Source organism: Diuraphis noxia, unplaced genomic scaffold (assembly GCF_037042655.1).
Source record: "Diuraphis noxia isolate RWA-SAM2 unplaced genomic scaffold, SU_Dnox_SAM2 contig0003, whole genome shotgun sequence".
Lineage (NCBI taxonomy): Eukaryota > Metazoa > Arthropoda > Insecta > Hemiptera > Aphididae > Diuraphis > Diuraphis noxia.
Window position 1 is genome coordinate 81244432 of NW_028301713.1, and position 17868 is coordinate 81262299.

The 17868-nt window shown below is 28.3% G+C and overlaps 1 protein-coding gene across 2 annotated transcripts; it reads right to left on the bottom strand.

Moving 5' to 3' along the window:
- Positions 1 to 984: 984 nt before the first annotated feature.
- LOC107171371 (uncharacterized) lies at positions 985 to 11203 on the bottom strand. Of its 2 annotated transcripts, XM_089223093.1 has the most exons (4): positions 10990 to 11203; positions 4536 to 5133; positions 2218 to 3180; positions 985 to 1342 (listed from the first exon to the last, which is right to left on the bottom strand). In XM_089223093.1, exons 2-4 carry the CDS (start codon positions 5084 to 5086, stop codon positions 1147 to 1149), a joined length of 1710 nt encoding a protein of 569 aa, XP_089079219.1. In that variant the 5' UTR covers positions 5087 to 5133; positions 10990 to 11203; the 3' UTR covers positions 985 to 1146. The 2 variants fall into 2 exon arrangements, with proteins under 2 accessions (XP_089079219.1, XP_089079218.1); XM_089223092.1 differs by lacking the exon at positions 10990 to 11203 and having other exon boundaries at positions 4536 to 5146.
- Positions 11204 to 17868: the final 6665 nt, after the last annotated feature.

Genomic DNA, 17868 nt, shown 5'->3' on the forward strand with positions numbered 1-17868 from the left:
TGATATAATTATTAGCATAGACGACTTTTGACATTAATTTTATATTATTATTTTTTGTAGCCATGGTCATGAAACAATATTTCTGTATTTAACTTTACCACAATCACATCGCGTAAATGAAATCAGTTTTAGAAATATGTATATCAAAGGTACAGCATTTGTGTATTAACAGCTTTTCTTTTCTTTTTTTTTTTGGCAGTCTTTATGGAATTTCCTTGAATTACAGTTATATGCAAGGTTAATGGATGTTACAATATTATATACATATAATATGTAAAATAAAAATACCACACAGTTGTAGAAAAAAATGTGTTAACCACCCTGTTGTTTTTGTGGGTTCTATTCAACTGACCGGTGTTACCTTGGGTAATAATTGACATTATTTAGAAGTTTATCGGTAAATAACTATACCTAGACATATTAATATGTTCGTAACAAACGCTGAATGAAATGTCAAAAAAAAATAACATATTATATCACGAATATACCTTTATTTTACATTATGTGTTAAATTTGAATTCAATGCTAAATCATTACTACCCCTAAATTACCGACTAGATCCAATTTTTAACCAGAAACCATCACTCTCAAAGTTGATTATCAAAACAATTTTACAGCTCCAAAAGGTGAAAATAAACATGAACATTTTTTTTAACCATGGTAAAAATCAAATGAATTTAACATCACTTGGAATCTAAAAGATTTACTTATAAAAACTTTATCAATCTTTTTTAGTGTTTCTTAAAAGTATATTTGTAATATATTTACCTAAATATACCTTTTTGTAACTGATTATAACTAATATGTCATTTGGTTTGGATTTTTTTATAAATCAAGATACCAACAATTCCAATGTACATTTAAGCATTTATTGAGTATATACTAATACCATTATGTACAACTATGAGCATATATATATATTATAATTTAACAGCTTAAGTACATAACTCTACAATAAAATTACAAACTCAATCTAATAGGAATAAATATTTTTCACAAGAAAATATTTTGTATCGAATTTAAAATTTAAATATGTACAAAACATCATGTGTTAAATCAAATCTTAGAAGTTACGTAGATATCACAACAAACTATTATCAATCAAACAAAAAGATTACATTGAATACTAATGATGATATATTATTATTATATTGCGTCTATCATATTTGTTGTCATGTTCGTAATGTTAGTAATATTGCAGTCGTAGCGATCTGAGCACCATGTCACCCAATTTTCAGGATTATCCGACTTGTTATAAATCACATTATTTACATCGGAATATACTTTGAGATAAGATTCTAGTTTTTCATTTGGAATGACCTTTGCTACTCGATACAGCATCCTAAAATAAAAAAAATGTATTTTAATAATTAATAAACAAATATAATAATTAATTATTAATTATAATCTTTTTATGTTTTGGATTTAAAATTTAATATTCGTTGTAATCCTAGCAGAATGGATTTTATGTCAAAGATATTCTTAAATTATACGTAGAATAAAAACAAAATATTATTTAATTAAATATGAATAAGGTATATGGTAATAAAAAAAAAAAAAATATTATATAAAATCAAACTGATGTATGGCATACAGTTTTCAGACCTGATAATTTGATGAGGCATAGTATGTCAACATTGGTAGTATAAATTGAAGTAATTAGTTTTATTTTTTTTGGTGAGATGGATATTTAGTTGAGGTAAAAAGTAAAGTTAGGTATAAAGAATATTGTTTACCTATTTTACAGGAAGTGACACCCTACTAATCACTCGATTCTAAGCAGAGCTATATATTATAAGCTTAAATAATTTAGATTGATTTTGGCGTTATTTCCATACATGAAGTGGCAAAAAAAGAAAGAAAAAGAAATTATAGAAAAATGAAAGTATGAAAAGAGTAAACTCAAAAAACTCAAAATACGAAACCGTTTCTGATTATACATTCTGTTCAAATGTAAGATTCTGGGTAATTAGGATAAGTAGTTATAAAAATTAAGAAAACATACATTTCGCAACTGGAGAAGACATTGGATTTTGAACATGATAATATCTTTGAATTTCAAGGATAAATAATTGAAATTCCAAATAATAGGTTTATATTATATAGATACTCGTATAGTAATAAAAAAAACGGCTTAGAAATCTTCCTCGGCTAATTACGCAACATTCATGTCATAAAACATGTTAAAATCATTGTTATAATCAATAGACTTATTACCAATTAATCCAAACTGGAAGTATGCCGGCCTTTTCAACAACAGCCATACGACACGCTATTCTTTCCACGCACTTTTCTGAGTCTAACACCTTCCGAAATACGGTCAGAGCTGGGTCGAACAACTCTAACATCTCCAACCGGCGTCTATCGTGCACTGGCGAGTTATCGGGTTTATTATTGTGCGACGGCGGCAGCAGTCCGTTCTTTCCGTCCGCCGTGCCCGGAAGTGCGGTGGGATCCGTGTATAATTTGGAGGCCAAGGTCTGCGATACTGGTACGGGAATAGGTTCTGTTAAGAATTCAATTATGCGTCTAGGGATGGACAGGATCCCGGTAATGGGCATCGGTGACGCCAAGAGCGGCAAGAGTATCGGCAGTAGCGTTAACAGGATGAGCGGTATCATGAGTAACTTGAACAGCTTCATCAGCTTGGAGATCAACAGGAACTTGAAGAACATAGCGATCAAGAATAGCTTGAGCTTCAACACGAGCAAGAACAGGATCTTGAGGAACCCGAAAATTTTGAGCTTGACCAGTCCGATTTTGACCAGAATCAGCATGGCAACCTTGTGCCAGTCGACTTTGTCGTAGATCATCTGCACCTGTTGTTGCAAGTTGCTCTGCATGTTGTACTGTTCGGCGGGACGGTGGGTGTTCGCGTAATACGCCGGCGGCATGTTGCTGTTGTACGTCGCGTGATGCTTGTAACCCGGCGCCATAAACTGACCGACCGGATGCGGATACGGGGCTGCCATGTCGTACGGTGGCCGGCCCCTGGTTGGCCACACGCTCCCGCCGTAACCCGCCGACTGGCCGGCCGGGCTCCATCCGGTCCCGTCGTTGGGGTTTCCGACCGGTCTGCTGTAGCCCACGTTGTACGAATCGTGAAAGCCGGTCGAACCGTCTTCTTCGGCCACCGATATGTCCGTGTCGACGGCCGAATAATCGTTGTGGCCCATTTGTCTGAAATAATATTAAGGTAGATATGTGTAGCTTTAATGTGATGGTTTATTATTACGTGTTGTGTACTTATGTCACGTGTTAAGGTTACGTTAATGCATTGATTCCGAAGAACTTTAACAGTGATAATACCATGTTAAGTTAACTTTTGAAATTTCAACGATATGTTCAACCAGCAATTTACTTACCGGTTTACACAGACTTAGGACTGTTAGAATATCCTATCTATACGTGTTTATTAATGCTAATAATAATTGGAATAATATGGTAATCATAATAGATCAGTTGATTGCAATGAAGAATAATTTACAAAAAAATAAAATAAAATAATTTGGTATGGATATCCGATATACAACATAATTTTTTATAATTTTTAAAATGTTTTCACCAACATTCCATTTTCAGTCATGTAAGATTACATTATTTTATAAATATATTCTCATACATTGTAAAACCTAATGAAATATCATTAGAAAACCGATTTGTATATAAGGGAACTAATCCGAACAGTTGTGAAACGATAAGTAATTTTTATCGAGAACCAATTCGCACACTTAATTTGACCAGGAAATCAATTCTATATTACCTACGAATCGTGATCAAACGAAATGTACGGCATATATTATATATATAGGGCTACAAAATATATATATATCGTATCCCTGTCCCAGCAGCACACGATAAAATAATTCTGGAAAACTATCCAACCCAGAATGCGCCCCCCCCCCCCAATCTCCCACTGTCTAGTATGCCTTATCCTTTGTTGTTAGACAAATGGCAGTAATCTGCAAAATATGTTTAGCCTTCCCATCGTTTAACACTTCCTGCCTTGTAGTAGGGTAAGGTAAACAGGTATCCTAAATATCTGCAGATATACTTCAATTCGGTATATTTCTCTATGCCTGAGCCCTAAGAGTTTTGGGTATAATATTATATTATAAAATTATTATATTTAAATAATTTACTATCGAATTTGCCCATTGTACATAATGTTGTATAGATTGTAAATTACTTAAAAAAAAATTTTTAAAAAAATCATCATTTATTTTAAATCGAGACAGAAAAAGTGTTTTGGAAATGAAATTCTTCATTTTATTAGGGATAAATGCCTGATTAATTTTAAAAGAAAGTAGGATCTACTTAATAAATTTAACATAATAAATAATACCTAAACCTATTTATGATTAATTTTACATATTCAATAATTTTAATAATAATATTATAGCTAAAATAAATATCGTTCAATTGGAACTGCCCATTAGAATATTGTCTTTATTTTATTAACAAAAAAGTGTACAGCATATACACCTACACGGGCACTTTACAAATTATTATTAACACTCTAGATATTTGCATACCTGTTGTGATACACATCGGCATCGACGATAAAATTGGCCTCATTTTCTTCGTCGTCGTCAACGTCTTCCACAACGGTAACGCCGTTACTACCTCGGTGATTGGACGGGTGCGGTATTTGTTCTATCAACTTTCCGCGGACTACTACTGGTATCGCTCTCCTGCCGGACACCACAGGTCCTAGTAACGTGATGCGATTGTCGTCACTGATTGACCGGCTGGTGGCCAGCTGCAAGGGTTGAGCAGTAATCGTAGTAGAAGTAGCCGTTGTTCCGTTTTCGTTCTTCGATCTTTTTCGATTCGGTTCCGGCGTTACGATCTGGACGGTCGTCCGAACTTCCGGCCGTTCGTCTACCGGGTCGTCTGTAGCTTTCGGCTTGCTGGGAGTCTCGCTCGTCGACGACAGTTTTCCTCGGTCCCGGAATTCCGGTTTGTCATTGGTTTTGTTGTAAACGGCTCCAGTGGTCTTGGACATCGCTTGACCGGAACGGATGCACAGGAGAGTAACGACAGACGTCACCACCGCGATCGCCAGTATCTTCACGACGTACATGGTTAACAATAAGGGACGGAACTCCTCTTCGTCGGTCGGTTTCAAGCCTGCGGACAACAATCTTTGGGATGAGAAATATTCATAAGACCATCGAAAATTTAATATATTATCATTATTATTATGTTTCTGTCAGACCGTTAATATCTGATACCATCGATCTGAGAACAAAAACAACACACGTTGCGCAGTATACAGATATAGGTAAGTACTAAGTACAAGTAAATAATATAACGTATAAGTACAGCACACATAATATAAATGAGGCACATCCGTCACGCGGAAAGTGAAAACTGTTTAACTTTTCAACAGTTATTATATTTTGACGACGTTAATTGTAACATTAAAGTACAGTCAAATCATTATTAATAGTAACAATCATAATTTATAATATTTTATTATTGCAGCTGATTCCGTCTTACAGTATACCTATATATATAGGATATATAATAATACTGCAACGGAGGTTTTTCATGAACGCTGCTGACACAGTCTGTAGAGTTCGAAATTCGTCCAACTATTGTTATCGCGCGTATACAACAATACAACCGTTTAATTAATCACCGAATGATATTAATGCATTTTTACCATATGTTCCGCCGTATGATTACGTTTCACGACGTCGAAACAGGGTCTTAGGAACGTTTGTTTTTTAATAACCATGATACTCATAGAATAATAATAATAATATCTAAAATACACATTTCCAAAAATAGTTTATCGGAATTTCGTGATTTTATCTCATTAAAATATACGGTGTGCCAGTAAAAATCACAACAAATAAAAATGGTGAAATTTCTTTACATTGAAAACAGTAGTACCGAAAGTATAGGAAATTCTTTTCGTAGATACATCAATTATAGTAGCGATAAAATGATACTATTTAATTGTAAGAAAATGGTGTGTGTCTCTGCAGTTGTACTACAGGTACTAATATCTACGCTTTAATTGAATAATCACGATTTCAAGTAGATAATTTTGTACTTTTAGGTATCGGATAGCGTAATAAGACAATCGGTTGAGCCATTACTGAATCCGTAGTTGACCATAGTCTGAAACCTTAGTCGTGTGATCAGTGGGCTGTGGTTAATTCTCCTGGTTTTTAAAACTATTTAACTCTCATGAGCATTTATAGCTTACAACTAAAAAACTTGACTTATCTTATTATTTTTCTTATCATTTACTATAATGATGATACTCGACAATTTCAAAATGTTTACCATATGCGTGTTATATTCAATATAATGATACAATATTATAATGCATAAGCGATGTTGTGATAGACTCGGGAGAGTTTATCTTCAGGTAAATTGATTATTGCTCATAATCAATGTTGTACACTAGCATAATACCTATTATATCACATCCCAGTCGTAATATAACACATAAACTATATAATTCGTATGTTAAAATTTTGTAATTATCATGGAAATCATTCAGCCAAAAGAACAAAAATTTGAATTTAAATATTATGGTTTTTTTTTATTATTATTATTGACTACAAAATAGCGCACACCAGAAAATATAAAGGATATTAATACCTTTAATATTTGTATTAATTTTAAAGTGATTCCTTTATTTTGAATGGTAACCTACGATCTGTATTCATTACAATTTTTATAATATGAATAAATTACTAACTAAAATTGAATTATTAAAAAATTTTAATTTATATTTAGTATTTATAATAATTATACTATATAGATTTATATTATTAGTTACCTACCCGTTTTCTATCCATAATAGACAATGAACTTATCATTGGTCGATGTGTAAGTCCATTCATAAAATAAAAAATATATAAATTAAAAAATGTGTATATTTTTGTCAGTGTATTTGTTTGTGTATAAAAATAAATAATGTTATTCGTTAGCGCATAGTGTATTGTACAAGCCTCACGATTGAGGAAAATAATATAAAATTTTCACGAACATGACCGTCCAACAACAATAGGCACTTTCCCATTATATAAGGAAAATAGAAATAACAATCATTCAATATATTATATATATATATATATATATATATATTTTGTAATGGTGCTTTTCTGTATTTGTAAAACTCGGTCAAACACGAGGGTCGGAATCGTTTGTAACTACGCATTGACTATAGCGATATTTTTTTAGACTTTTTACAGAAATGATCAGAGTAGATCCGAACTCTAAAAAAACTATAAAAATATTTTGTTTTTGCGATTTGTGTATGTATCTATATATGTCTATATATCTATATATATCTACCTATGTATTCTTTTTATTGTTGGTAACTCTATAAAATACCGTAAAAAGAAAAAAAAGATCATTAAAAATAATTGCCATTGGTTGTTACTTGTCCATCTTAAAATAATCGAATTAGTGATAAAATAGATGTCAAATATTTTTATACATACAAATAATATTATAGGTTATAAACTCATAATTAATAAGTAAGAAATAACCATGTAATTTTGAAATAGGCTAAAATATTATTGTCCTCAATTATAAATCAGCATCTAATTTAATTGATCGCAACGTTTAAAATATTGCAGTATATTTTAAATATTTTAAGCTTTATTAAAAATATGTCGTGAAAGAATTATGTTATTATAAGAATATTATTTTCCAATACAATTCACTATTACAAACATACATATTTAAATAATATAATGTAATAAAAAACCAGAGCTTGATTTTTTATGTAATATAAACACGTATACCTAACTATGTTATGAAAACTGAAAGCGTTTTGTGTGATGGATTTAATTAATTTAAACGACAAAACTTATGTTAATAATGTATTGTGTAGACATTTATCAATAATATTTAGTTAGGTATTATATTTAATTTAAATCGTATTCATAAATAGTCAAAAGTTTTATGATTTTCGGAATTCTGATAAAGTAAATTGTTTATTTATTTATGAAATCAAAAAGTTATTATTATGAATGAAAACAACAATATTGTAACATAACATATATTTAATTATAATGTTATTTGTTTCAAAATTTCAAATACTTCATATGTCTTATACAAAAATAAAACAATTTGTCAATTTACTCATTATAAGTTCGTAACACTTTACACTCAGATAGACCTACTACAATTTGGGAATTTATGTTGTAATTTAATATTAGATAGGTAGGTAATAGGTATGTAAGCGTAACTAGAATAGTAATTAAATTAATAAATAAGATTATTTAAGTTTCCATAATCAGATTTAGAATTAAAAAAAAAAAAATATTTTATTTGTATACGTAGCTATTATAATTTAATATAATAATAATAATATACAACAATGTGGGTATTATTATAATATTACGACAAATCTGGAACAGAGTTAATTTTTTAAATATTGTATTGCGTATAACATGGTAAAATAAAACCAATTTTAGAATACATAATAATTTACTAACCGTAATAAATGTTAAGCTTAAACAAATATTTATTAGTATTAGTCATACGCATCCTTAGTTGTAACAATATCGAAATTTCTTAAAAATGTAACTTCTATTTGAACTTCATCCACATTGTTTATGTCCATTGAGAACTTATACATTTAAATTAGATTTTAATGTTTAAGCTATAATTTTTTTAATTAGCATTTTGGAAATTTGGAAAAGATCGGATTGTTTTCAAAACCGAGAAAAAACGTAGAAACAATAATTTATTTCCAATTTAAATGTGGTCTGTGTATTTTACTAAATAAGAGTGGTTTATCGATCTTGGATACTCAAGAGAACTGTACATGTAAATGTAATCAATGTTTTAGTATTTGACAGTAACAGTTTAATTTTCTTAGAAAAAATTATAAATATTAAGCTGTTTTTTTTTATATTATGCATTTTTAGTTTATAACACATATACATATAGTTAATAATAATTGGAGTCTTAGTATCTTAAATAATTTTACTGTAAAACTCGGTTATATGATACTTAAATTCATGGGTAATACTGTTATACATATTATATAATAGTAAACAACGAGAATGATCAAGTGTGCCACTGTGCTCAGAAAAAAAAAACTACATTACTAACAAAATAATTTTCACTAAACTACTAAGTATGATGTTTTAGTCCTTCATATATTATATTGACAGAACCGTGCTTTTAGTTTATTACATACATTTCTTTAGCTCTCCGCGGTAATAAATTTAATCATTAAATTCCAAATAAAATTTTGTTACAGTAATGCATCATTACCCATTTTGTAGGTGTTTGTTTTTAGGTTTAATTTTTGATTTTTTTAAAGTATTTTCTTGATATGACAGTGTTTGTATGGATAGTGATTTCGTTATCCCTTATTTAGTATAAAAAAAGACAATATTCGTTATTGTAGTTTAACACATTCATCTAAATGTTCTTATTTTGTCTCATTTGTTTTTTATAGCCACATTATTATTTAATCTTAGGTATAGTTGTATCATAAAAACGTTAAAATGACGCTATATACTCACATGTGGTGTCTCGGTCTCATAAATGTAAAACATAGAAAAAACTATTTTGCGCAGGAAAGAACCGAAAAGGCTAAAGTGGTAATTAAGAAACAAAATATTCACCACATAAAAATGAAAACTTTAGCGATGAAACATCGTTTTTATTCTTTCGACATCGGAACTAAAAAATAAGCTATTCAAGTTTGAAAAAATACGAAAATAATGAATTTTGAATCAATAAGAACTTTTTTTGAATAAATTATGGTGTATAAAAAAAGGCTATATTTCACAGATAATGTTTTCAACTATATTGTGTATCAATTTGGAGTTTTAACTACCTCTATTTCTAAAGCTTGGATGGTTTTATTTCGCGAAAAAACAGTTTCTGCGATGTTGTAAATATGCAAGACGGAGATAGCACAAGATGCTTACCAATAATTAATGGTAATAAAAGCTTATCAACAATTAAATGTGTAATAGAAATCACTTAATTAATAATTCTGATTTATGTATTTTTTCGATATGCGTTTAATTTTTGGCCATATTTAATAAACCATTGATTTAAAAATAAAATATAATTAATGATGTTTAGTTATTAATTACATGGTGCTATAAATACAAAAACATAATTTACAAAATTATCTAATAATGTATTGACGAAAATTATGTTGAAATTCAATGTTATGAAACTCTAGAAAAGAAAATGAAACACTAGTAAGTAGTAGTACAATAAATTGGTTTTAGAGATCAAAATAAAATAAAAATTTTTAAATTTATAATCAAATGGGATTTATAATAATATTGTAAATGTTTTTAATTTGTATATTATAGCAATGATGTGTAAATAATCGAAGAAACTTTTTACATTGGATTTAAAAATTGTATTCAATGTGGCCATATACGATTTAGCATCAACATAATGTCCAATTTATCTTAAAAATATCATTAAATTTGCGTTAAAAATATAACCACGTATGTAAATGACCCTTAATTATTATAATTGCTTCTGATATTACAACTAAACTAGAAAAGTAATAAATTAACTGCTATTATAGAATCCATTATTTCTGAAATAATAATTATTCACTATATACATAAACAATACACTTATTTGGGATTTAAGAGATTAACTAATAACTCTCCGTGTTATATATAAAGATCAATACAAAAAAAATGTATTAGGACATTTATAAGTTTTGATTTTATGTATACATTTGTAATAGATTTTTTAAGTTGATGATTTTTAAATATATATTTAAATATTAAAGTATAATCTTCTACATTTGAGTATTTTAACAGTATGAAAAGTTGCAGTTTCTTGCAGATCATTATTACAACAATAACTATAAGTAATATTATAACAAAAGTTTCGTCTTTATTTATTTAAAAATGTTTTAACGTTGGTTAATAACTAAAAATATTTAACCTTATGAAAATTATGAAGAAATATTTAGCTTGCGTTTCTTAAAATTACTTTACACTTGAGTTTACTTACCATTATAGTTTGATTTTGTATTATATTGTAGAATCAATTCGAAAAATTCTTGAATGTCATTTAATTCACTTTATAACAGAAATAACAATTAAAACACAAAAAAAATAAAATAAAAAATATCAAAGAAACGAAGTCTCAATAAAATGTTTGTATTATTAAAAATCGTTTAGATTATTTAATTGTTTACGAAATTTTTCTTCTCGCGGAACGGACGTGATAGTCGTGTGTGTAACTAAGATCAACTAGGTACTGTGGTTGAAACAGTCGTTGATGTAAATTCAAAAAATAATCTCCTTGTGTTTTGCTACCGTAATACAATTACTTCCAAACTGGGAGGAGAGATGGAGTATTTCCAGAGGTTAATAAATTGATGGTAAGGAAGTAGTAATATAAGAAATATATATATTGCAATCTCACTATTAGACATTGATGAGAAAACGAAAGATGATTTCCTATAGTATTTTGTGGTAAAATACGTAACTTGGTCTACAATATAATATAATATAATATAATTATTTGTTTATAAAACCTTTAAGTACATATCAAAGAATACTAAAATTACATATTTCATAAATTCATCACTACATTTCTATTTAGCATAAAATTCTAAACGTAAAAAAAAATTAATCTTAAAATTAAATACAGTCCAAGGTCAACAATTTCAAATGAGATATTTAAAAAACAAAATCTAATGGATGTGTTAGTGCTTATTAATAGAAGTATACAAAAACTTTTGTATAGCACTGCTATAAATAGTAGAAAATATATCTAACAAATACATCGATCATTTCTAAATATTAAAGTGTTTTACAAATTTACAATATAAGTAAAGAACACAAAGTATTTATCATGTTATTTAGTATTTAAAACAAGACAAAGTAGTAATAATTAGGAGTTAAGTGATTAGTATTATTTACAATTTACAGTTTGTTTTTAAGATTCGTTTGTTTGAATTTTGTATGATCTTGTGTATATTGTTGGGGTCCGGGTTGAGTGCTTCAGTGAGGTGGTTGGATATTTGATATAGCCTTCTTTCTTTGTCGTATATTCTTCATTCATATTTATCCTGTTTTATACTTATTGAAATATGTACATAGGTATTAATGTAGTTATATATATGTGAGTATATATGATATATACTAATATAGGTACTTGCATTTTTTTGTTCAAATATCCTAAAATAATTTCTATCCTATTTAAAACTTTTAGTCAAATATAATAGTATGTAAAATATAATTACTGGGTAATTACAATATTAAGAAAGATATTACTTATTACGTATAAGTCAAATAATATCTATGGGCCTATATTATTTATGTAGATACCTACATAAAAACAGTTACCTCGATTCATGACAATAAGCCGCTTTGTACTTATATACCGTGGTATTATGTACACTATCATAATCTAAATTTTTTTTCATTTTTTTCTTTTTAGATTCTGAGAAATTTGAAATAAACTATTGATTTGGCACTTGTACTCGTACGTTAATATTATAAAGTGGCTAATAGGTAATTTTCATGAATATGTTCAGAATTGGGTATCATAATTTGTGATTTGATAACCTTGATGTTGATGCTGTAACAATAATAATAAAAAAAATAATAATATAATATTAGTTTTACTTATAACACTAAGATACTTATTAATTATCATTGAAATTAAATATAAATTTAAGCTCATTTTCATGGACATGTGTCAAAAATATGCAATGCATTCAGGAACTGCGATATTCACAATATGGCTTTAGATTATCAGAAATTTGAATTTCGTTTGAAATAATTAATTGATGCAACTAGTTAAAAAGTTAGTACCTACTAACAATATTATTCGTATATAGTTGGTAATAAATTTTTAATTCTGATCCATATTATAATCATCGTATAGTTAGATATTTATAGTCAAATATAATTATATAATATTATCATAAGCAAATGTCTAGATATGTTCATTTCTAAGATATGAGTAAATATGATTCTGATAGACATCAGCTGTTTCATAGTATAATTTTTTATATCTTAAGATGGGAAAAACTTTTACGTGAAATAATAAACATAATAAATTCTTAACGATCCACAACATTACTAACAATTTTAGCATACCTAAAACCTATATGTTTATATTTAATACAAATTTTTCAAAGTTTTATTTTCAACACATTGTCTTTTAAAAATAACATAGGTATCTATTAGGTAACAAAACATACTTATTTTATTGTATATTATATACTGTGTAGTGTGTATGGTGTTACAGGTTTTTAGAACTGGAGACTACGTAGTAGTACTTACCGATTTAATGTAGACCGACATTATGGGAATACAAGGTAATGCCACAGATTTTGTTGAAGACCACAAAAAATAATTGAAACAATTCCCGTATTTATCACTGTTAAAGGCTATTTTTTACTAGACATAACGTCATAACAACTACACGGAATTCTAGATTTATGTGTCAGAAGACCTAGTTAGACAGAAGAGTAGGTAAACCGGAAACCCAAATATCGTTTAGGAGTTGGATTTACAAATGTACCGACTACTGAGCAAAATAGACATATTTTGAGGTTTTGGAAAATGTCACGCTAATGAAGTTCAATTTTGAACAGTTATCACAACACTCAACGACACCTGCAGATGTACCTCACAAATATTGGTAATTAGAACTAATCATGTTAGTATTTGCAATCGATCGTTTGTCAAATAATTAATAAAAATCTTAAGAATAGACAAATATTTTAAAATATATATATACGCATAATATATTATGATATTATACATAAAATAAAATAACTAATACCAAAAGCCAAAAGTATGCGTACATTATTCTAATTTATTGTCAAACTATAATTAGCTATAGTCGACATTCGACAAATAATTATATACTTTTATGATCATAATAATATTAATAATTATAATTTTACCATTATTTAGAAAATCTCCAAGTTAGCTTATAGAATGCTTAGAATAAATAATGAATAGCTACTGTTATCAAGACTTTAGGTCAAGTATATTGTTTTTGTTTTGCTCACACTCTTATGTTTATTGTAACTGTTATTATCGATTTTACGTAAATATTCTAAGTGTTAAGAATAAACAAAAAATAAAAACTTATATAATTAAAGGTTATAACTAGGGAACGGATTTGAATGCAAATTGCATTTTTTTCTGAATGTCCGAAAACATTGGTTTCCAAGCAAAAAGTTCATTTCATACATCAAAGAATTAAAAAATGTAACTTTTATTTTGCATTTTTTGAAATTTTTAGTGCATTTTGTGGTTTTTAAGTCATTTTTTCAACATTTTTCCACATTAATTCTAAAAAAAAATTAAAATACCTAAATATGTATTATGTTACGAAATTACGAAATTATTGTTGACACGAGTATTATGTTACGAAATTACGAAATTATTGTTGACACGTGTAGACACAAATTATATACATACAAGTTACAACAGATTATTACCCACATTAAGGTAAAGATAAGAGATAAGATACGATAAACTATCTATCTAAAGTTAATTAATTAAGGTTGTATTATGTTTAAATATTTTTTATTAGATTTTTTATAATAATGTGTTTTTTTATAAGTTTTAAATATAACATTTTGTTTTTATTGAATATAAACCCATTTTAAAGTTTTTAGGGCATTTTTTTAGCAGGGCATTAAATCGTATTTTTTTAAGGCATTTTTCTTGTTTTTTAGAGCATTTAAATCCGTTTCCTAGTTATAACTTATAATAAAATATGGTTAAAAATAAAATATAACTATATATGGATATTATATTTAATAATATCATGTAGGTAACCTAAAGCCTAAAGGTTAAACATACATTTTATTATTCTGTTAAATAAAATATTAATTCGATATTGAGCAATTACGTACCCTTCAAAACCTTAAAAGTTTGGTACGAAAAAATTTAGTAACATAATACATAACATGATATTATATTCATTGAGCATGCATGTTCGCGCAAGTTATGCGATAAGTAAAAACGGTCACCCCCATTGGTTGAGAAATTAAGCGCCACCGTTCAGCTGGAAAATGCGGCGTCCAGGCCGTCCAGCAAGACTGTGACGTTGCGAGTGACACCGCGTTACATTGTTGCCCTTTGTAGCCATTTTATGGCCAGATCTAGCTTATTTAGAAACCCAACTAGCCACAAATTATAGCTTTTAGCCAATAGCTTATTGTTCATTGAAACTTTGCTTTTTATACCCATTAAACTGAAATAATATTATTTCCTTATTTTTTTTTTTTTATTCGTATTTTCTTATCACCTTATCATATATGCGCCAAGAGTCAGGACTATATTTTTACCTTTTTTTTTTCGTGATATCGACGACGCTGCCGGGCTGCCGGAACTGCTTGCGCATTACATCGACAGTATATGATCTAAGATTTTGACAATATAGTTTCTTATCAATGGTTTTTATACTTATCAGAAGCGTGAATGTGGTATATTTTCGGTGCAATATTTGAAATATAAAATATTTTAATCTAGTCTTGTGTATTTAACATTTTATGAAAGATTGAAATACTTTATATTGGATATCTGAATAATAATAATTTTTTTTTTGTTTATTTAAAAAATTTTTAGACGGTTCACCTTTTGATTACACCACATGATTGTCAATGAAATATACACTTTAATCACAAATTGCATTGTAATCAACAACTGTAATCACAAAATACCAATATATTTTATAATTTATTACGCATTAAATACATTTAATTGTTTTACCCTTATATATAGCTTAAATTAAAAACAAAAATTTATTTGACCATTTCTAGCTTTTTTTAAATATTTTTTTGACCTCGTATATATTATATCAAAAAAAAATTGATCAGGCCATTTCTAGGTTATTTGTCTACCTCTAAAACTTATTTTATTATAGTTTCGAAAACGGCAACACTCCCGCGTTATCCATATCGTTGTTCGTTGTTGCCGTTACTTCTTACCGGGCAGTGCTCACGGAATCATCAACTTCCTGATATTTTTATTTAATGAGAAACATGACGTGTAGTTTATTATTGGCCTTTTACTACAAGTTGTGTTTTATTCGGTTTTAATAATTTGTTATTGCCTCGCCATTCGCCAGTTCCGGTACGATCAGCTACGATCAGTTCAATCCAGTTTTGGATAGCTCCGGTTCGTTTGACACTAAATTATAAAAGTTTCATAATGCCAGTTCCGGTCAATCAAGTAAGAGGAGGTCCAGAGAGTTCCTTATCCCTTTCCTTATGGTACCATTCCATTATACGTAATTAATTTAATTGTCTTTTTCTTATTATTTTTCATGATAGGGGGCACGGGAAGAGCCTCTACAAAGATTGCTTTCGCAAGTAAATACTTACAAGCGAAATACTTTCAGTGCCAACAGAGATATACCATATTATACTAAGCAATCGGGCACCCTCTAGGCAACGGAAGTCGGATGTGGAGTGATAAACAACGTACCCCGCTGACTTCCCAAACCCGGTGGACAACCAAGACACTTCACCGGGATAAAACGGCCGTTATCAGTGCCAACCTTGTTGACCACACAATAGAAGAAGAAGAAGAAGAATTCATGATAAAGGACAGGTGGTCTGCATTATTATATAATTATTTACATATATAATAAGCATTATTTACTATTAGAAGATGGCCTGATTGTTATATTATTACTCGTATAAGTTTTCATTTATTTGTACTTGTATGAATATGATATTTTCTGTATTATGATCTATGTTGTGTTATTTATTCATATATATTATTTGTATCCTTCACCCTTTCCCTATTAGAGCACGATTCATCGTCATTCACGAGCTAATTAAGGTAAGTCCGGTGTTGGCGAAACATGCATTTCTAAAAATATAACGTTTCACTGAATTATAATCACAATTTTTATAATAAACTGTGTGTATTGTCAACGATGCTCACTTCCATTTTTATTTTCAAATATAGTTATTCAAAATATAATTTTCAAATTTTAGAATTTGTTTATAGAAAATCATATTTTTAAATATTTGAGAATTTTTTATCATCAAAGGTATATTCTGTGGCGATACAAATTTTGTTTTTCAAATTGTAACCAGTAACCACCCTTATAGATTAAAACTGTAAATTATCCGACTGAAATTTTTTTTAGGTACTATAATGTAGGTACCTAAACCAAAATTCAAATAAGTAATTTTAAACTTATAATTATTTCCTATAAAAATCAAATTTAGATGGTACTTAAGGTGTCCAAAATTAAAAGATTGGTTTTGGTCATCATATTTTAAGTTGTAAAAATACTTTAACTTTGACCGTAATATCACTAAATAATCGAAAGTATGTTTTTTAAATATAAGGAAAAATTGAATATTTATATGTTGCGATTTTTCAATAATTTCAATTTTTTTTTATGTAATTAAGAAATTTATACAAATATACAGTATTTCCCGCGAGAATTTACCTATCACAATTTCGAAATTCTGGTTTTTAATAAGACTCACAGAGATAAGAACTACAATTATTCCATATCTTAATTTATTTTAATGTCTTGGTAAAAAGTTAAAAAATAAATTTTTTTTATTTAATTATTTCCAAAAAAAGTTGACTATAGTCAATCGGTAGAGTTCATTTTTCTGAAAATATTGACATTTCAAAATTGTATTTTCATTAATTTCCTGATTTTTAATTTTTTATAGTTTCGAGAAAAATTGCTAATTATTTAACCCTGTAATGTTCTCAAACATGTGACCCGCTGCGCTACGCTCGTCTCGTACGGCGGTCCGAACACTTTCGGTGTGCCAATAGTTATGATCACATTTTATCTCTTCAAAACTAGAAAAAATATTAAAAGTCAGAAAATCAGAAAATCAGAAAATTAATGAAAATATAATTTTATAAATTT